Below are 23,228 nucleotides of genomic sequence, written 5' to 3' on the forward strand. Positions count from 1 at the left end.
CGAAAGTTTTTCATCCATCTGCTGACTGGAAAATATAGAGTGATTTCTGAGGTCTCGGTCCAGTGGAAGCAGTGATATATACACTGGTTTTAACACGTGTTTACATACGTGCGGGTGCATCTTTTTGTGTTTTAGGTCGATCACTTCTGTCGTATACCACCATATAATTTGGAAAGCATATTTCTTGTCATATGAAGAAGACCGCAGTTGATTATCAGGTTCTATACGCAATTTTGTTTCTATCCTGAGAAGTATCAGCGAGGCGTATTTATCAAATTTACCAATCTGATGTCACCATCACTTCCAACAAGAACAGCAATAATAATAATAATAATAATAATAATAATACACATCCTTCAGTGATAATTATAGAATCTGCGAAATGAGAAAAGCAAATGATTGACATGTTTAATTCTGTCATATACAAATATCAAGACAAAATTCCAGTAAAGCACTCTTCCTGTTCATAGAAGATTTTAGTGCAATTTCCGTCAGTGCCGATAACATAGTTAAGAAAGTATGATGACGTCAATTCTATCCGAGGTATTCATTATAACCATAAATGTATGCAATCAGGTTTTAAAAAAAATTCGCATACATCGTAATCAACCGTCGCCGCCACCACCAGCACTACTACCACTATCATCATGACAGTAAACAGTTAAATGACCGTAACAGAGGATTTTAGAGTTTTAAATGGATATCTGGGACAAGAGCATATTTCACATTCGTCATAACACGATATATTTTGGTCCAAAGGATAGCAAAGCATTTTTTTGTTTAATTAGAAGTGTGATACAAATGGAATAAAATGTTCGCATTCTGCGAAATTTTACTCTCAGAACAATAGACGTTACAAACTTCTATACAGTTTAAAATATGCTCGTGTACCAGTTATTCGTTTAAAATTACAGGGTTAGGAACGATTCCTAACCAGCGAGTGTCGATGTACTATGTATGGAGGCCGATGGCTCAAAAATCAATCTTTGATGTCCAGGGTAACCAAAAATGGATAAACTGGAAACGATATAATGCAAAAGATTTACGTCCTTTGAATCATGTAGTGACCTTTAACCTTTAGATGTAAACTTCACGGGTTTCATATTATCATCAAAGACAGTGCATTTGTGTATTTGGTGAAAATGTATATTAGAACTCGATATTGCTTGTAAACCAGTGCATTTTGTCAGCTAATTATGACCTTCATTTTTTACCGATAAATAACATAGTTCTTGGTCTCCTATTGGGAAACACACGTGTAATCTTTGTTGAAGTTATATGAAACATAATTTTTTTTCATTGTGCAGAAACCATTTTGCTTATAATGGGTTGTCACACTGACATTTTCCTTTTACCCCATAATGGGCAGCCATCTGCAAAGCTTCGTGAAGTTGTGTATAGCAGACTCGTGCACAAAAACCAATGTGGATGGATGGATGGATGGATGGATGGATAGAGATAATGACCAAAACATATTGCAGGTGAAGAAAACAAGAGACACAACATTATGTCATACTTAGCATGAATTTATTAGGCTTTTTATGCTAGTAACAGCATGACATTTGAAAACATATTACACATTAAAATGCATGACACACTAAATGAATATGATGGTTGTTGAACCGCATATTGACATATATGTTTAGATACCACAAACAAATAATTCACCCAAGACAAAAAAGTTTTCAAACATTCACCAGGTATAAAATAGTACCTGCCCTAAAAGAAAATGAACGAGAAGTTTATTTTAAACTTCATTATTAAAGGTATGAATACATTTGTCAGAAGTGCATGTTCCAAAAATTTTTTCCTTCGAAATCCCCAAAGTATTTAATTTTTATACTTAAAAGATTTAAGGTCTGAATACTGGTATAATGATAAATAAGCAATAATAATAAAAATCCTTCCAGAATTATTGTATACACTAACTTAAAAATTGAACCCAGTTGCAAACAGCATAGACACTGATCTGCCATTGCATAATTCACTGGCAGATTAGGATCTATGCTGTTTGTTCTACTGATTACTCCTAACAAACTACAGAGACCTATATCTGCCAATGCATTATGTGACAGCAGATATGGGTGTGTGCAGTTTTCATCTTGGACTGGATTTGTCTATATATGGTATCTTTATGCAATACATTACTCAATATGTTATATCCATAACATTATATATATATATATATATATATATATATATATATATATATATATATATATATATATATATATATATATATATATATTTGTACAATCTTGTCTTTGGTTTGATTACTGTTGTCTGACAACTCACATATGCATAATGACACTCTGATGAAACAAATATAGATTTCTTCCAAGTGGTAATCTGGTAATCAACGAAATTTTAAATGTGAATGTAAATAGATACAATGAAACAAAAATATGTCATGAAATCAATGCCAATTAATGCCATTTCTGATCATATTGGTGCCCAGAAAAATAGTTTTTATTGCATTATTTAATACAGCTTTTTTTTTTCTTTCTGGTAATGTGTCAAGAGATAAATTAACTAGACAGAAAGGATTCTCACATGAAAGGATGTTGCACTTCTTAAGAATGTGTAAAATTTAAATCTCTTTCTTTCTCAAGAAAACATACTCACCAATCATATTTTCGAACTGCTTTATGCAAAATAATTAAATAAGTTTCAAAAAAGAGAGAAGTGAGCAAAAATTTATTACTACAAACTCTGAGACCGGGATATCTGTCATAAGAAAAATAAATACTCTTGAGTTAATGAGATGATAAAATTGTATCCATATGTGCGATTCATAATGGAAACATTTTAAAGCAAAATTCTAAACAAGTGCATGGCTAGTAGCAAATGTTTAATCTGGTTCTGAGAAGAGCATAGCAAATTAAAATTGCAAATGAAAAGTATGCTTTATTTTCAATATGTAATATTTCTTATCAACACCATGATTGATAAAAAGTTGTGATTTTTAAAAAAAAAATTATTTTTAACGAAACACTTGCCCTCAAGTGAAGCTGTTGATATATAAAATAGTTTAACCCCATGAATCTCAGGTCCTAACCATGGGCTTAAACCAAGTGAAGGATTGCTACAGGAAGAAAGGGAAGTACTGTCCAAACTTACAAGCCGAGTTCAATTTACAAAGACTCAGATTTGCTATTGCATAATATGACACTAGATCTGGATCATTGTAGTTTGCTAGGAATAATCAGTAAATCAAACACTATAGACGCTGATCTGCCAGTGTATTATGTGACAGCAGATTAGGGTCTATGTTGATTGCAACTTAATTCGACTTGTAAGCCAGTATAAATGGCATAGTTCTTATGTATTCCAGAGAAGATGCCAAAGGAAAGTATCACACTATTTGGCCCAAAGGTTCCATCAAAAGACAATCCAAGAACAGGAGTGCAAGAAGGTGAGGGGTAAGAATGTAATCATGTTACATTTCAAATATACATTGAAATAATAATGACAAGAGGCACAAGTGAGCCTAAGGATAGCCTCATCTGGCTTAAACATCCTTCATAACAGAATGCAAGTGAAGCTGGCCAAGAAATCTGGGTCAGTATGATGCTTTCTGTAGAAATTGCTTCCAAAGCTGTACATTACATATACAATGTGAATCACTGTTTCAAGCTTTTTTCTTCTTCTAGTATATTCATTGGTATTTGATGCTACATCAGCATCACTTGGTCCAATATCTTAAGGCCTTAAGGCCAGGATGTTTTCATCAAAGCTGGTCTAATTCTACTTAATACTTTTATGAGAAGAAATTGATTACATGTTTTGCTATTTATAGTAACAGCAGCCATATCTGACAGCACATCTGCATCACGTGTATAAATTTGAAAGGCATTGAAGCTAGGATGCAATCTGTTAAATTTGGTTATATTCTGTTTATTATTTTTTTTTATATGTAATGTTTTTTCCCCCCAAATTTACTAACAAGAGACATATTTGATACCATATCTGCATCATTTTACCAGTTTGAAAGCCTTTTAAGGCAGGATGCTTTCTATCAAATTTGGTTATATTCTGTTGAGCAGCTGATAAGTCATTTAATGGATTTGTCCATTTTTAGTATTAGGGGCCATATCTGAAGGTGAACCGATATTGTTTTTGTGTCAACTGGAAAGTTCTTTACGCCATGATGCTATCTGTGGAATTGTGTCAGATTCTGTTATGTGGCTTTTGAGATATGTATAGTTTAGTTGTTGTTGTTGTAGGGTTTAATGCTATTACTCAGCACAAGATAGGCTATACATGGTGGCCAGTATAAATGTTGGAGGAAGAAGCCAGGAAAACCCTAGAAAGAACCACTGACCCACGATAAGCTTGTATTTTAGTAATGGTGGCAACATTTGACAGTGGATCAGCATTTTACCTTCATGACAAGACCTTTGTCATCATATAGATTATCATTATACATTATACAACCAACCCTTGTTTAACAGTCAACTGCATTTGCAGGACACTCCAAGTTATACAGTGCACAATTGAAAAAGGTAACAAATGGACATATGCATACATTCAGACAAGTATCATAATAAATGCTCTGCAATTTGGTTGGCATTTAAAAAGCGTCCCATTTCTTGATCCCATTGCAGGAACATAACCCAGTAGATAACAGCAGTATCGGGAAAAGGGACAGTTTGAGATCATGCACTATTGCAGATTTATAGCGTAATGGATAAAAATTAAAATGTGAGAAGAATCAAAACTGTAACCAAGGGAAGGTCTACCCATTCATCCCCTTACTGTATCTAGGAACTTGACTCTGGTATAGGAGTAGTGAAATCCTCAAGGCCAATTACACCATCTTGGAACTTGACCCAAGAGATGGCATAGTGACATTGATAAGGCCAATGACCCCATATAGTAACTTGACCCTGTGGTAGGAGTAGTAAAATCCCTAAGGCCAATGTGTGATGATTGATATTCCAAACAAGAAGTGAACTGGTGATGGAAATAGAAGTAAAGAAAACATTTTATCCAAAAACTGTAACTAAAATACTTCTGTTATAAATTTTGATTCCAAGGCTCCACCCAGGGGAAGAATGTAGGACAGGAGTGGTATTAAAAAGTGGAATATATGATGATGATGTATTTGAGTTGAACTGGTGACGGGGTGATTATTCAAATATAAGCAATACAATTTTTAAACAATTATAATTCCTGATCCAAGGGCAGTAGTGATACTGAAAGATAGGGTGAAATGTAAATACTGGTATTACAAAGAGTTATGGAAATACAAGTGATGGAAAGTTTTCTAAAATCAAAATTTAACTCCATTATATTAAACCCATGACTCCACCCTTGGGGCAGGATGCAGGAGCAGAAGTGCACTGAGATATGGGGCATATGTGATGATATTATATTTAAAATAGGAAGTGAATCAGACAAGGGGTTATGGACACAGAAATGCAAGCTAAAATTTTTAACCATAGCTGTCCAAGGGCATACCCATAACTACACATGGACAACTGAATTCTAGCTGCCCTAATCTGATGAGCACACAGAAAGTGGAAACTGAAATACATTATAACTGCTTTTCCTGAAATCTGTGTATCTACTCAGTAACTTTCTACTGAATTTGAAACTGTATGCAAAAGATACATAGATGAAAAAGATATTTACTTAAGTATTAAAATAATCATTCATATGGAGTGTTGAAATGCTGGTTCCTGTTTACACGCATTTCAAGGATCCTCAATTTACTGTCTCCAAAACATGTATTAAAATGATTGTATTTACAAGCAAACAAGTGGTGATAGAATTATTATTTGTTTTACCTTTATTTGAGCAACTGCAATTGACATATGCATGATAAATTAAAAATTGGAATTCCCTTGGAGGTGTATTATGCAAAGTCTGGTATACATGTCAGTTATCCAATACATTTAATATAGATTGTACAATCCATAAAGCATAATTATGTTGATCTACCATGAGTATTTTTTTTTTAACAAGAAAAATCATTAATATGTAAGAGATCAGAAATTTTACTGGATGAAATAATACTTTTTGATGGCTGAAAATTAGTATGCTTTCACAAATATTAAGCTGACCAGAAAAGCACACCTTAAATGACAAGTGTCCATTTTCTGTTATTTGTATTTCATATGTGGTAAATTCAGTGAGTATGAATGAGTTTTAAATTTATAATCTCCGGTTTGCAAAATTTCTTTCCAGAATAAAATTGATTAATGTCTTTTTTAAAAAACACAACTATAAATACACAATGAGTAATTTTATATTAATTAAATTCAAGATGATGCATTTCTCATCAGAATATTCAATAATTTGATAATATTTTGTAAATGAAATATGTTGTTCTTTTTGTGATTACCAACAGCACTTCAATCATTCATTTGTTAAAAATTTCAATTATCAATGTCAATGCTCCAGACATTTCTCTCATCCTATGTTATGAATATATTGTTATTTATAAATAGAACTCTCCCACACATTATTCATGTAGGCAGCATGCCATGTTTGCTTGGGTTGTTGATCTACTTCAGTCAACACTGATACTTGGCATATGGAACTAACCAAGCATTTTTTAAAGCTAGAAGTGCCCTCTTGTGGATGATAAAGTTACTGCAAGCAAAATCAACTCACCAATGAAAAGGCTTGTTACAAAACCTACTGGGTATTCAGAATGATCGCTACACTTATGTGCACCAGCCTTAACTTGAAAGGAAGATGTGCAATAATGGTTTAAATTGGAGAAACATACATACAAGTCTTTCTTTACTGATTCCTCCATGATTATTCCCACCTATGAAACTATCTTGCTAGGTCCATTGATGGGTGATCTGAACTGTTCCAAATTAGAGAGTACTGCAATAGATACTGGTTCAGCAAGTTATGTATACCAAGGGTCGATGCTCAGCAAAGTGTACTGACAAACCAGGCTTGGTGATGATAAAAGTCATATATGCATTACTTCCATTACTAGCACTTGACAATGCAACAAGGGGAGATTACTTGCATACAGCACCAATATGCCATGACAATACCAATACACATATATGCCTTGGTAATGCCAATACACAGATCTGCCTTGATAATGTCAGTACAGTAAAACTTTGATTGTCTGGCACCTGAATAACCGTCAGTCTCTGTTAACCGTCAGGGCACTGTACATCAAAATATTAAAAACAGGTACATGTACATGTGTAGATATTATGATTTTTTGATGACCCGGTCTACTGTATAATACTTTTAATGTACATATTCTACTATCCGTCTATTCTCATATCTGTCATGGTCTCGATCCCGCACCCTGACGGATAATCGAACTTCTACTGTACACAGATATGCTTTGATAATAGATAAACTGAATTCATTTTGAATGGGAACCCTTTATGACAAATTGAAATACAGCATTTGTTTTACTCCAAAAGAAATTAAGACATCCTTCGCATCATCATTTCTTGGTGGCCATGTCAATTTTCAGATAGTCCATTGTTTTTAATAATTTTATATTGCCTTATATAAGAAAGTGGACCAATGGTCCATCCCAAGGGACAACTGCTATCCTAAGCCAGGGAGATCCCTACCAGAGATACAGAATTTAAAAAGATAAATAAACATACATACTGTACAGCATATAAACATGTGGCATTCAATAATTTTCAGCAGTCATGATCAGAGTGTAAGTAACAAATATGTCACTACGGTTGATGAATGGTAGAGTAAATGAATTTACATGACACTGCAATGACACTGTTTATACAGTGAATTAAATACATGTGAAATCCATACCGTATCTACTCACATACAAGTCAAACTGCACACAACATAAACACTGACTGGTTGTCACATGTGCTGGCAGGTCAGTGTCTATGTTGTCTATACAGCAAGCAGCTGGATGGAGCGTATATGTGATTAAATATGGTATTAAAATCTACAACATACTCATGAATGACTGTAAATAAAACATTAAAGTACTGTGATCTATGGAAAACTCAACAATTATCATACTGATTGTAATTTTATGTACCCAATCATTTTATACACACCATCAAGCATAAAATTCATAATTATATTTTGTCCTCCAATTATTATACCTAAAACATTTGTATTATTAAAAATCTACAAAATGTAAGTCTTAAGAAAATTAAGAAAATAATATTTCCACATAATTCAAGAAAAGTAGATGAAAAACGGGATAGTACAGTATAGAGTATAACAAGTTTTTATAATGACTGTACCAGAGCACTTAAAAAAAACCCCCATCTTTTTCTTAATAGAAATGGAAAGAGGGAATAAAATGATCGTTAATGCCATCAAAATTTCACTTAGATTTACTGTTCAATTTTGTAAAGTTTTTCTGAATTACAAAGTAAATTATGGAAAACTGGTACAAGTAATTGTTTCCTTATCAGAGATTTGTCCATTGTTGTGAAGTACTCAAATGAGTGATTTGAAATTAATCTTTCTGCTTACTATAGAAAATGAAAATGGTCAGGAAATAAGGGCAAATAAAATTTATGTTGGGGCCCTAAATCAAACTGACCCTGTAATGAAACAGGCACTTATGAATCTATTGTTAATGAGTGACTTTAAAAAATTTTTGTTTCCTATTAGTATACTGACTAAATTAAGTTAAAATTGATCATTCCATTTTTTTAATTCTTTTGTAACACATTTTATTCATTATATACTGAATATAATTACAGGCTGAAAAATAATAATCATAATTTTGCTCAATTAAATACAATGTCTTCTGTAGAATAAAAAATTAAAGGGCAACACATAACTAGGATTTTATTGCTTGGTTTGGTCTGGTGTTTTACAGCACAGCAACACATGTAGGCTATTCAGTGCTGAGGCAATTGGAGTAAAAGGCCTTGCCCGAGGACACACCACAGTAAATGACTCATGTTGAATGGATGCTGGGATTCGAACCCCCACTCTTTATGTCAGGATTCAGATGCTTTATCCATAGAACAAACGCAGCTCTGATGGTGTATGACAAAAATTACAATAAGGACAATGTCTGCTTGATATTAAGATAAGTAAGAAATCTCAGTGATGTACTTTATAATACACTGCTTTTCATGGGGCTACATAAACTCCAAGAATGAGGTAAAATGATTCAGCTTAGGCAAGCAAAGATCTTGTTTGTGTGTATGCTTTGTATTAACCATGGACCATATTTATAAATATGAATTCACAAACAAGTGTAGCAATATTGACTAGTATTGTACAGCAATGTCTACATATTTTAAAACAAATTACATTAAGTGTGATATTTTCCAACATCATACAAACTTATCAACAAAAATAAACATACAAATTAACCAGTCTATAATGCATACCCAACTGTAGACAGACTGGTCTCATATGCCAGAGCATGATATCATGGTTTATTTGGGTTTATAGATCTGTGGTGTTTGAAGTTATGTATGCATCATACACTAACATATATGATAAACTGTACATCTGAGACAATATTCTATGTACAGTCATTGCTGCAAGCCAAGGGTTCAAATCCACTATGCTATCTTAACCTGGGCTGTCTGCAATATGATTTCCTAATTTCTCATGAACATGCATAAACCTGCTTAACCAATCACTGTAAGACTGATTAAAATTTCACGAAAGTTGACCCGACATTAGCAACGGTGGTGATTGAGTCAGATTTGATCTTCTAAACACATTCACTTACCAACTGATCGAGTCAGAAGTTAGATTTTCTCTTTCCAAAAAAGTCACTTATCGACTGATAAGAGGTTGCTTCCAGTTATATCAAGAGCTTATTCCATTATCTCCTTGATGATGTATGTTGTTTATACATTTCAGGAGATTTGAGGAAATCTTAATGCTGGCTATAACGAGTAAAAAGAAGGCACAACAGATTTTTAATTTCACATGTGCCTTGTAATGAGGTACAGTGGTCCCCCCACTATATGGTGTCAGCCACCTTTATAAGGTGGGTGTGGTCTATGCATTATGTGATAGTAATGCCATATGTACCCTGTTATAAGGCTATCTCACCTATACCGCTGCACAATTGTGTGGCTTCCTTGAGTGTTGTAGTAAGTGATCTTTGTATTAATGTCAGGTTACTTATTAATTGTACAGAAGCCATATATACATATTTATTCACAGAAAACATTTATATTCACAACACAGGTAATTGTTTTAATAAATCTCAACAATTTTGGTAACTGACTTAAGTACAAGCACAAAACCCTTAAAAAGATATGTTCATTTTTTCTTTTATTTACAATCGTGAACTGTAAGCTACATAAAATGATAGTATATGTTAATACATGTATTTCTTCATATATGCATCAAGGAATTTTCTATTTTCAACATAATAGATGGAAAATGAAAAGTAGCTTCAGGTATTTCTTTCCATAAGCATGTAAAAATTTCTTCCATATTTCTTCATATTCCAGGCATAGGAAATCAATTTCACATGATATTTATAACTTATTTAAAAAATTTTAATTCACAGTGAGTATAATGACAGAGCCCCAAGTGGGTCTGAGATTCCACACCAAGCTAACATCTAATATCTGCAGACAAATCTGAGTGAAGCTGGCCAAGTAATCTCTGTAGGATTATTTCTGTAGAAATTTCTTCCTGTGCTACTGACTGCACACCTTACGAACAAATTGTTTCAAGGTTTCTCCGCTTCAGGTTCGAAGGCACATCACAAAATTTGTCCAAAACTGAAATGCTATTATGACAGGATGCTTCCTGTCAAAGCTGGTCAAATTCTGTTGCGCAATTTCTTGAAATAAAGTTGTTTAAATGATTGTTCTATTATTACTTACCATGACCATATGTGATAGCAGATCATTATGATTCAGATATCAAGAGATAATGCTTTATGTCTTATTTATTTAAAGGTTTCACAATTTTTAGCAACAGTGATCATGTCTGATTCTGGATAAACATCATCTGTATGAATTTTAAATCTACATACGTGGCCGAGCGTTTTAAATAGAAAATGTTGACAGTCGATGAACAGCAGACATTTAAAAATACATACTAAACACAGAGTCATACAATAAAGTTGCTTGGTCTTGTGGCATGGTTGTCAGTGGGTAAAAACTATTTGCTTTTCAAGCAGTTGCATAAAATATAAATTTTAATAATAGAAAATTGCTGGTGCAAAGACTGTACACAAAGAATGCGAGATGAAATACATAAAGCAAGATTGCATTGCTCATAAAACTAAACTCTGATACTAATGGACAACCAATAAAAAATCTAATTTTATTTAAAACAAGGACAATAAGCTCCAGTATACAAGGTACCTGAACATTAATCTGCTTTATTTACAACAACCAGAGACTATATGCAAAACCAAAAATTACTTTCAATACTCAAGGGGAAAATTGAAAATTTCTTTCACTACTCAAAAGGCAAATGGACAATTACTTTAAATACTCAAGGGACAAATTGAAAATTACTTTAAATACTCAAGTGGCAAATTGAAAATTACTTTAAATACTCAAGTGGCAAATTGAAAATTACTTTAAATACTCAAGGGACAAATTGAAAATTACTTTAAATACTCAAGGGGCAAATTGAAAATTACTTTAAATACTCAAGGGGCAAATTGAAAATTACTTTAAATACTCAAGTGGCAAATTGAAAATTACTTTAAATACTCAAGTGGCAAATTGAAAATTACTTTAAATACTCAAGGGGCAAATTGAAAATTACTTTAAATACTCAAGGGGCAAATTGAAAATTACCTTCAATACTCAAGTGGCAAATTGAAAATTACTTTAAATACTCAAGTGGCAAATTGAAAATTACTTTAAATACTCAAGGGGCAAATTGAAAATTACCTTCAATACTCAAGTGGCAAATTGAAAATTACTTTAAATACTCAAGTGGCAAATTGAAAATTACTTTAAATACTCAAGGGGCAAATTGAAAATTACTTTAAATACTCAAGGGGCAAATTGAAAATTACTTTAAATACTCAAGTGGCAAATTGAAAATTACCTTCAATACTCAAGTGGCAAATTGAAAATTACTTTCAATTCTCAAGGGACAAATTGAAAATTACTTTCAATACTCAAGTGGCAAATTGAAAATTACTTTAAATACTCAAGGGGCAAATTGAAAATTACCTTCAATACTCAGGGGCATATTGAAAATTACTTTCAATACTCATGGGGCAAATTAAAAATTACTTTCAATATTCAAGGAGCAAAGCTAAAATTACTTTTAATATTTTAAGGGAAAAACAGAAAATTACTCTGAATACTTGAGTGGAAAAAACAGATTATTACTTTTGGATAGTAGAGGGGCAAACCTGAAAATTACTGTGAAAACTTGAGGGGTGAAAATGAAGATTACTTTGAAAACTTGTGGGGCAAAACTGAAAATTACTTTGAATACTCGAGGGTCAAATTGAAAATTACTTTAAATACTCGATGGGCAAATTACTTTGAATGCTCAAAGGGAAAAACAGCATAGCAATACAAGTAGATTATCGACTGGAGTAAAGTGCTTTGCCCAAGCACATCACAGTAGACAATCTGGGCAGGTACAGTGGTAGAATTTGAACCTGTATCCATTTAGTCACGAGCTAACCAATGAGCCATTATGGCCCTTTCAAAGCAGAGAAACAAGTATAACAGTGAAAGGGGACAACTTAATTACTAGACAATATACTCATATTTTATTGAATATAGCATGAATCCAACTGTTAAAAGGATCACATAATGTACTAGCCTATCAGAGTCTACCCCCAATCTGTCTTTTCCCTCAAATGCTAGAAAAATACTGCAGATGTAAATAGCGGTCATTCTGATCTGCCCTTAAAACCAATCATGTTATTATAGTGTATTAACTTTATTGATGTCACAATGACTAACAGCTATGTAGGCAATAGTGTGAGGAGCTTCTTACATTGTTTCATTAAAAAGTTACAGGAATAACTTTACAAATTAAAAGTTGTCATTTTACTGACATTTGAAATGGTCTCAAGTGTTATTGTCTGCGTCAATCATTTTTATTAAGATATATTCTTCCCACATCAGGCTGGATGTTTGTCTGCCAAATATGTATGAATCTGGGGAATGACTACATCTGAATCTCTTTCAGCAAGTTAAGTTATTCAACTAGTATAGTGATGGGGTTTTTCTGCTTGGGTCTATGTTGTATAATAAGAACCATGAAAAGAACAAAACAGCTCAGACCCTTACCTGCCATTATACTAACAGACACAAATTCAGACCCTTACCTGCCAGTATACTAATAGACAACAACTCAGACCCTTACCTGCCAGTATACTAATAGACAACAACTCAGACCCTTACCTGCTGTTGTACTAACAAACAACAGCTCAGACCCTTACCTACCATTATACTAACAGACAACAGCTCAGATACCTTACCTGCCATTATACTAACAGACAACAATTCAGACCCTTACCTACCGTGATACTAATAGACAACACCACAGACCATTACCTGCCATTATACTAACAGACAAAAGCTCAGACCCTTACCTGCTATTATGCTAATAGACAACAATTCAGGCCCTTACCTACCATGGTACTAATAGACAACAACTCAGACCCTTACCTGCTGTTGTACTAACAGACAACAGCTCAGACCCTTACCTGCCATTATGCTAACAGACAATTCAGACCCTTACCTACCATGATACTAATAGACAGCAGTTCAGGGACTAACCTATTTGTAAATGGAAGGTTGTGTCTTATATGCATGCAAGCAAATTAAGAGTAAACTGCATTTATTCCAAGATCTTGCTCTTTAAAGGTACTAAACCAAAAACCATGGCTGACAAAATGAATTATTATTGGGAATAAATTTATTCTTATGGGTCTCAATTTTTATTTATAAGAGTACTTAATACTAGACTTGGGTTCAATTGTTTTCACTAAAAGCTTTACAGTTCACTGGGTCTTTGAACTTGGGGTTGGTAAAATGTTAAATTTGCAGTATCAGATATATACCGTATATACTCTCTTACAAGTCCAACATACCCTGTATAGTCCCTTACCATTCCAGTTGAACTGCAAAATGCATACACTGAGATCTGCTACTGCATGATGGACTGGCAGATCTGGGTCCATGCAGTTTGTTAGAATAATTAGTAGAACAGATAACATAGACTCTAATCTGCTGGCACATTATATGATGGCAGATCAGGATCTATGTTGATTGCAGTTGGACTTGACTTGTGAGTACATGATATGTAGCCATCATTTCATATGTAAATTTTCTTTCCTTAACTTCATGCTTCAGTTCATTTTAGTAACACTATTCAGATTCAAAGCTCTCAACGTCAATTTCCTGAAATGTGTCAAAGTATGTATGCACTAAACAAAGGGTGTGACACTCCTAACATTACCGTTTTTTTCAATTGTTTTCTATGCTGGACAAAATCTCCATTTACCTTTTAATGCCACCATATAATAACTGAGTGTAATACAAACTTTATAAAATATAGATGCATAGGCAGACCTCAAAACTTTAAAATCTAAATAAATCTATTATGATCACGGCACATGTAAACTTCACAAAATTAAATAATGGATGACTTTTTAAAATGAGGACGTCAGTTATATAAACTCACAAATTTAAGATTATTAAAAATAAATAACACTTACAACAACTGGCACACAAAATTACAAATACTAAAATAACATGCTTTTTAAGCATTTCGTACCCTAAAAAACCAAGAAAGTTATTCAAACAGCTCTTTTCAACAGTTTCTTTGGGGGGGGGGGGGATAGATATGCTCATAAGAAATCCATGGAGAATCGGTTTCTAGATTAACCAAAATAGGTTAAAATTAATATTCTAATGAATGCTTTGCCCACATGACGGTTTGTCTCTATCTGCCCACCATATGGTCTGCAGGGTCTATTTTATGATGTGACTGTAGAATCAGCACCAATTTAAACAAAAATTGCACTGAAAGTTCAATTTAAATGCAAGAAAATTGAGCATAATATTTGCAAGCTGTATATTTATTTCTTCTGTTATACTTCAACAATTCCCCTTTTCTTCAATTTAAGGTCATTTTCCCCATAAAATTCAGTTTGGAATCAATCCAGGGACTGACACCAATCACAAATATGGAAATCAAACAACACATTCTGTGCTGTTGGTACCCAAGTTCACATTTCCACCACTATATTTAATATTTTGCTAGAAATCTGGAGTGTTGAACAGGAAAATAATTGGGCCTTTCTCCGCTTAGGGGTATTACTGATCATACACTGGTATCTTATTCCAACCATTATACTGCATTACTGATCATACACTGGTATCTTATTCCAACCATTATACTGCATTACTGATCATACACTGGTATCTTATTCCAACCATTATACTGCATTACTGATCATACACTGGTACCTTATTCCAACCATTATACTGCATTACTGATCATACACTGGTATCTTATTCCAAGCATTATACTGCATTACTGATCATACACTGGTATCTTATTCCAACCATTATACTGCATTACTGATCATACACTGGTATCTTATTCCAAGCATTATACTGCATTACTGATCATACACTGGTATCTTATTCCAAGCATTATACTGCATTACTGATCACTGCATTACTGATCATACACTGGTATCTTATTCCAACCGTTACACTTCAGAGTAACACTCTTTGAAATCAGACAGAGTTAGGTTCAACATTTTGATAGACTGTGTATGGACAACTAGGTATGGCTACTACAACTATTATACATGTTGCTCTGACAGCACTGATGCAAAAAAAAAAATTATTTTGTGACATCATAAAGTTTATACACAGCATATTTTGAGCATAAAATAGGTAGTGAAAAACTTATCAACATATAACAACATAGCAACAATGTATTAGGTTCAACTGATTTTAAAGAAAATAAATTAAATCACTATATTCAAAGTTCAGTACAATGAGAAGGAAAAAAAAAAGATTGTAACATGGAAAACATTTTTGGACAGTAATCTGTTTTTAAAATATGAAAATGATTCTTTCTTTATTTTCTTCTTCAAAAGTACCCAAGGGGAGTAATTATTGCTGAAATAAATTTATAAGGTTTTCTTTCTAATAAACCATAGGAAGAACACCCATAATAGCTTCAGTTCATCTGTGACAATGAGAAATGTAGGATCTAAAATTCTGGTAATTTATAGAAGTGATCTGTACAAACATATAGTCTAACATTTTGACCGTTTTATAGAGGTGACCAGCAAAAGATATTGACTGCTAGAATGAGAAATGTGTCATCTTACATTCTGGCTGTTTTACAGAGGTGGCCAGTTAAAATGAATTTATTCTTTGTACAATGGTCCTGTTAGAGTCATTACCAGTTTACGGAAGTTTCACTAGTTTAAAAAAAAAAAAAAAGTATTGGGAGAAAAATAAACAAACTTGAGGCTCAAGTGGGCCTAACACAACTGATTTGGCTGACATGTGCCTCACTGCCAAAGCATCAGACGTTGGGTAAGAAATATAGGCCTTCTATTGCTGCTGATTGCATGTTTCTTTAGTTTCTATATCCTTAAACTTATTTCAAGGCACATCAACACCTTTCCAATACTGAAAGGTCTCTATGCCTGGACTGGACGCTTTCTGTCAAAGTTGGTCAAAGTGTTTTTGGCATGTTTTTGGAGATAAAGTTGTGTATTTTTTCTATTTTTAGTCATGCAGACTTATTTCATGGTGGACTGGCATCATTTTTATAAATCTGAGAGGTCCTCAAGCTAGTATGTTTAATGTTAAATTGGGTTAAATTCTGCTCAGCAACCATTTAGAACAAATTAAATTTTTATTATTTTTTGTAACAGCAGCTACACTGGAAGTCAGTTTTGTAATATTTTGTACAAAAATTTAAAAACATTTCATGCAAGGATGTTATCTGACAAATCTGCTCAAATTCATTGAGGTGGATTTTGAGAGAAAGCCATATACAGGATTTTTGGTTTTTAGTAGTGACCATATTTGATGCAAACTTGGTGCCTTTTATAACAATTCTGAAACCCCTTAATCTGTTAATGCCAGAAAGTTTTCTTTCGTATTCTGATGAGAATAATCTGAGAAACAGCTTAAATGTTTTTCTATTTTTAGTACATGGTGGATATATTGGATGGCTAGTTGGCATCTTCTAAACAAATTTGAAGGGCCTGACACCAGTATGCTCCCTGGAAAATCAGAAGTTGTAAATACAGTCTGATGAGCTAACAATCTAGGAAATTTATGAAGAATGACACAGTTCCGATGTTATAATTCTATAATTTGCAGGAAGACCCAAAAGTGTGGTAGAAAGGGTAACCTGGAGATGCTTCCAGGATTTTATTTAAAGAGGAGAGCTCCCCCTTGTCACAAAAATAAAGGGGTCAGTAGAACCAGACAGACAGAGAAGGAAATGTATACAGTTTAATATTTACCTAACAATATCGATCTCTCACTTATCGATCTCTCCTTCTTGCTTCATTTTCTTAGAGCTCTACTGAAATCAAAATCTTTAAAAGATGTCACCTCTAGTTGTAGAAGCATTAATCTGTTGATTGTTTCTGAGCTTAATCTGTTCCTTACCTGCGTATGAGCATTCTTCTGTGCTGATAAAACTCTTTCACAGTCTGCAACCTGAAGGGAGTGTGCATAGCTAATAAGTTTGGACACTGTTCTTTATGGTTGTTATGTACAATTTTACATGGCTCACAGGTAATGTCTTTAGTATACTTCTGCTTAAAAATAAGATTTTTTACTAACACTAATACAAGTTCCTGGAACTGTGCTTTACTGACTACTATGCCTGATTTACTATCTGTTCAATAATGCTTTATTAGGATCTTAAGTCCATTAATGCCATAGTCTGCTTCTTCAGACAGGGGTATTTTTGACCAAATAAATATCTTCACTTATTAATTTCAGTTTTAGATTCTTATTTACTAATTTATTTCAACTCTTATACAATGGGCTATATGGTTTTAAGGCACAAGATTCTGCATGGTTAAATATTTTGAGAAAAGAACTGAAAATTGGACTCTACTTTTAAATTGCCTGTACTTCAATCTGGCTCGTTATTTTGCCTTTTCTAAATTTAATTTTGAAATTCTGCTGAAAGGGACAGGCTGGATTTGACCATCATGCCATTTGTGTTTGTCCATCAAGCATGTTCACTGAACTCATATTTAACACCATTTTTGGACTTAAAGTCACTCACTGGTATTTCCATGAACACTTTCCCAGCTCCAATAATCTGACATACTTTCTAACTTTAAAAGTTATTGTAATCATCACCATCATCTGCCAGTATTTTCTGAATGAAATTGTCATCTAAAAATGAACGATATGGGGAATCAGCAATTTGGGGTTTTCTAGGTAGCCCATATTATAAATGTGCATTTGAATAATTTCCTTGATGAAACGTTCAAACTACAGCAGACTGTTCCATGTGCTAATCAAATTTAGATTAAGAACCATTTATGTCAAGCCGAAGAACCGTAATGTGTAAACAGTTGCCTAAGATAACTCTACTGCATGACTCATGATGTAACAAACACTTTAAGGGTGAATGGCTGAATAAAACTTGTATACTGTATGAATTCTCATGTATCATTGGTCTCCAAGTGCATGGAATTGTACAAAGATTGCAAGATTCAAGCACTGTGGCAGCATCTCTGCAATAGGGTGTGAAAAAGGGGTACCTTGTTGAAGACCCACATGGGTGGTAGGAAGGGATACCCCACTGTTACTATCAATTTAGCTAGAGCACTTTCTAAAAGGTAAGAGTAGTTTGAAAAACTTCTCAGCAGCTGGAAGTCAATAGAAAGATACTGCCTTATGAGCTAATTCAAGGCAAAGATTTCTATCTACAAACAACAACAAAATACCATACACATTTAATATACCAACATGATTATGTATGAGATTTCACTGAAACCCTGAACTGAGAATGTAGAATCTGATTCTGAGTCCAGATTGTTCTGGATAAAATACTGACATTACATCCTCTATTACACAAACAATGCACAATCACATCTTGTTTGAACACTCTTGATGGTCACTTCAGTCACTGCGTTATGATTTTGAAGAATCAAGAAAATGCACATTGCTTGAAATGGCCCATACAATTATTTTAAAGTTAACATGTAACAGGTTACCATAAGATGAATAACAAAAATGCAGAGCAATATAGAAATTCTCATGTTGGCATATGGGTAATTTAATTGGTCCTTTTCGGGTCCATCGAACATACAGGACAAGAGTGAGATAGTCTCAATAACAAAGTCTTTGCAAATAGATGACGAAAGATTTTAAATCTTTGACGTTGAGTTCATCTAGCAGTTTTCACTCTTGTTGCCTCACATGGACAGCATACTAGGCGGAAGACTGTTAATGTAGATCACAGATGCCCAAGGGGATGTATGGGTATCGGTCGGGTGAGAGGCAGGACCCAGGGGTGAAAAAGTATCAGCTAGTTCAATGATCACTGTATACAGCCCTGAATCTTGTCTATCCATTCCTGAGCTGCCTTGGCATCTGATGCAAGGAAATGGTAAAACCTTCTTGTTGTTTTCAACTGGAAGGAAGAAAGATATATAAACACACATGGTAAAGAAAAAATGTAATAATCAAGTATTGTATTTCATCAGATGCTGTGAAGATCCGTTCCAAGCTTAACTGATCAATAAAGTCAAACATAAAGATGCTGTAGAGATCTGTTCCAAACTTAACCACACAATAATGTCAAACATAAAGATGTTGTGGAGATCTGTTCCAAGCTATATTACCCAATAAAGTTAAAACATAAGGATACTGTGAAGATCTGTTATAAGTTTAACTACCAAATTAAAATCAAACACATGGATGCTGTGAATATATGTTCTGTTCCAAGCTTAACTGTCCAATAACATCAAACAAAAGGATACTGTGGAAATCTGTTCAGAGCTTAACTGCCCAATCAAGTCAAACAAGAATGCCATGGATATCTGTTCGAAGCTTAACTACTCAAAAACTCAATATCGTCAAAAAAGATATTGTGCAGATGTGTCTGAAGCTTAACTGCCCAATAAAGTCAAACAAGGAAGCTGTGGGGATCTGTTACAAGTTTAACTGCTCAATAAAATCAAACAAGGATGCTGGATGCCATGGAGCTCTGTTCCAAGCTTAACTACTCAATAATGTCAAACAAGGATATTGTGCAGATGTGTTTGAAGTTAAACTGCCCTATTAAAGTCAAACAAGGATGCTGTGGGGATCTGTTCAAAACTTAACTGCTCAATAAAGTCAAACAAGGATACTGTGGGTATCTGTTCGAAGCTGAACTGCCCAATAAAATCAAATAAGGATACTGGATGCCATGAAGATCTGTTCCAAGCTTAACTACTCAATAATGTCAAACAAGGATATTGTGCAGATGTGTTTGAAGTTAAACTGCCCTATTAAAGTCAAACAAGGATGCTGTGGGGATCTGTTCAAAACTTAACTGCTCAATAAAGTCAAACAAGGGTACTGTGGGGATCTGTTCAAAGCTTAACTGCCCAATAAAATCAAACAAGGATACTGGATGCCATGAAGATCTGTTCCAAGCTTAACTACTCAATAATGTCAAACAAGGATATTGTGCAGATGTGTTTGAAGTTAAACTGCCCTTAAAGTCAAACAAGGATGCTGTGGGGATCTGTTCAAAACTTAACTGCTCAATAAAGTCAAACAAGGATACTGTGGGTATCTGTTCGAAGCTGAACTGCCCAATAAAATCAAACAAGGATACTGGATGCCATGAAGATCTGTTCCAAGCTTAACTACTCAATAATGTCAAACAAGGATATTGTGCAGATGTGTTTGAAGTTTAACTGCCCAATAAAGTCAAACTAGGATGCTGTGGGGATCTGTTCAAAGCTTAACTACACAATGAAGTCAAACAAGGATGCTGGTGGTATCTGTTCCCAGCTTAACTGCCCAATAAAGTCAATCAAGGATAATGTCCAAAATATCAAACAAGGATACTGGATGCCATGGAGGTCTGTTTCAAGCTGAACTGTCCAATAAAAAATGGAACAAAAGATATTCAATTATCAGAGTCTTTGAATTTTTTTAAAAAAGTTATTTATGTGGATTCACTGAGTGACATCAATGGATTTACTGAGTGACAGGGATTTGAATATACAGAAAGAGGACCTGGAACACAAGGTAGTAAAGTACTTGATTGTTTTGCACCACTGTAATCCTGGGTAATACCTCTTGATATGCATATTTGAAAGTAAAAATAAATGTGAACTATAAAAATAAAATACTTTTAAACCTTTTTAAATAAAGTCAATTTTTAAAAAAAATTGGATTTACCAGGATTATTTGTGCTGCATTTTTAATACACTGTTTCAAGTTTTACCATCCAAGGAAACGATGTCCAAGGCAGATAACTATTAATATGTCTAGTCAGTTTTAAGTCGAGTTGATACCGCTCTGGTGGCCTAGTGGTTAGAGTGTCTGCCTTGGATGTGGGAGGTTGTGGGTTGATCCTTGGCTGAGTCATAGAAAAAACTTACAAAAATGGTACTAACAGCTGCCTCGCTTGGCACTCAGCATTAAGAGGTTAGTGTTAGCACTGGTCGGCCAGGTGACAGGATAATGTGTCTGGGTGGGACATCATGCTACATGCCTGCGGCATGATGCTCCAGTGCTTGACATCACTATAGACTGCCACACCAAATGACTGAAAAATTGTGCATGTCTGTGTGTGTGTGATTTGGATTTTTAACGTAGCTTTAACATTTTAACATTATCCTGACACCAGGCCGACCAGTCCTAACACTAATTTGTTAGAATTATTAGTACTACAAACTATATTTGGTAAAAAAAGAACTGACACTATGCCGAAGTCATGGAATGATTGTCATGGAATTGTATAAATTGGGAAAGAGTTTCTTGTTCCACGACTTGTCTCTGTGCACTTAAGGTAGTTCCAGTTGACATGAACATGATCTTGCATGGTTGCTTCTCTTGATATAAATAGTGAAGACAGGGAGTGTATAAGACTCTCTGACTGTCCTCTGTTGACAGTTTATTCTTTGCCTGTTTGAGTCATCAGGACTGAGGAATCCATCTCAAACAAACTGAAGAGAGCTTGGGTAGAAAAGGCATGTAATTCACTCTCCCTGCATGCTGAAGCCAAAGCTATCTGGAAACATGTTTTGTATGATAGTAGCTGCAGTGAAATTCTGACTAAGGGCTTTTTATTTGAATTGGGCAATGTCAAAACCCATGAGATTTTCATTTCAGAAACAGGGTTGGGGATTTTGGTTTATTCAGATCAAAACTGGCTAACACCTCTGCCATAATGCCTGAAAGTGTCAAGATATCATGAGCAGTAACACTGATGGCTATTGGGATCAACTTTTTGCCTCTGTGAGTCGATTATTGATCCAGGACTTGCCCCATCTGAGAGCGGCTTCTAACTGTTTGAAGATGTGTCTAGTGCCCAATCTTCTGCATCCAGAAATCTCTGGGAATGAGTCTCATTTGTACACTGACACTGAGTTTATAGTACCTACGCAGGGACTGCCAACCAAGAAAAAACCAGATTGCACTGGTTGGGTGATTTGGTTTCCCTGTCTGGGAGGTAAGTCACCTCCACCAAGCTGGCTTACATGATTATGACTATTGCCCCAATGATGTGGTCCTTCTGAAAAACAATGTGCTGATTATAGTCTTCTTTTCCATATGGTTGATGTGAAGAGGCGTTTCCTCTGGCACCCAACTGCTGCCATCAATAAAAAAGACTGGCAACAGGTGGGATCCCTAACAATAGGTACTAGCATCAACACTTACTGTAACTTCTGGATGTGGCTGTAGAGGAATAACCGTTGTTTGCCAATTGTAGTTGTGCCATTGATGCAGAAATGCTACCACCTCATTTGTGATCCTAACCTTTGGATTGAATGGACTGGAAAAGGAGAGCCATTGAGCAAGTAAAGGTTATCAGTAAGGAGTGCATGTAAAGATAGAACAGCAGAATCAATCTGCTGTACAAGATTGAGATTGGTGAAAAACTCCATACCCAGATGGATAAACGACTGACAGGGATGAAGGTCAGACATTTCCCAGTCACTGGCAACTCAGAAGGGATAGGAGATTGTTCCTGCCCATCACAACTTACCATATGTTTCTGAAGGATGTCATCCAAATATGTCACCATCACTGTGGATGAAGCTGATGACATTAAGTTCACAATATTTGTAAACACACATGGGCAGA

The 23,228-nt window shown here is 34.4% G+C and overlaps 1 protein-coding gene across 3 annotated transcripts in view; it reads right to left on the reverse strand.

The window, feature by feature from the left end:
- Positions 1-1,505: 1,505 nt before the first annotated feature.
- Positions 1,506-23,228, reverse strand: part of LOC149785082 (myotubularin-related protein 13-like) — a 277,095-nt gene continuing 255,372 nt past the window's right edge. For all 3 annotated transcript variants that reach the window (XM_089978822.1, XM_089978820.1, XM_089978821.1), the window contains one exon: positions 1,506-19,551. In XM_089978822.1, the coding sequence (XP_089834948.1) occupies positions 19,459-19,551 (93 nt within the window). In that variant the 3' untranslated portion in view covers positions 1,506-19,458. The remainder of the gene's footprint in view (positions 19,552-23,228) is intronic.

The sequence above is a fragment of the Sinohyriopsis cumingii genome, chromosome 13 (genome assembly GCF_028554795.1).
Source record: "Sinohyriopsis cumingii isolate HCF-2022 chromosome 13, ASM2855479v2, whole genome shotgun sequence".
Classification (NCBI taxonomy): domain Eukaryota; kingdom Metazoa; phylum Mollusca; class Bivalvia; order Unionida; family Unionidae; genus Sinohyriopsis; species Sinohyriopsis cumingii.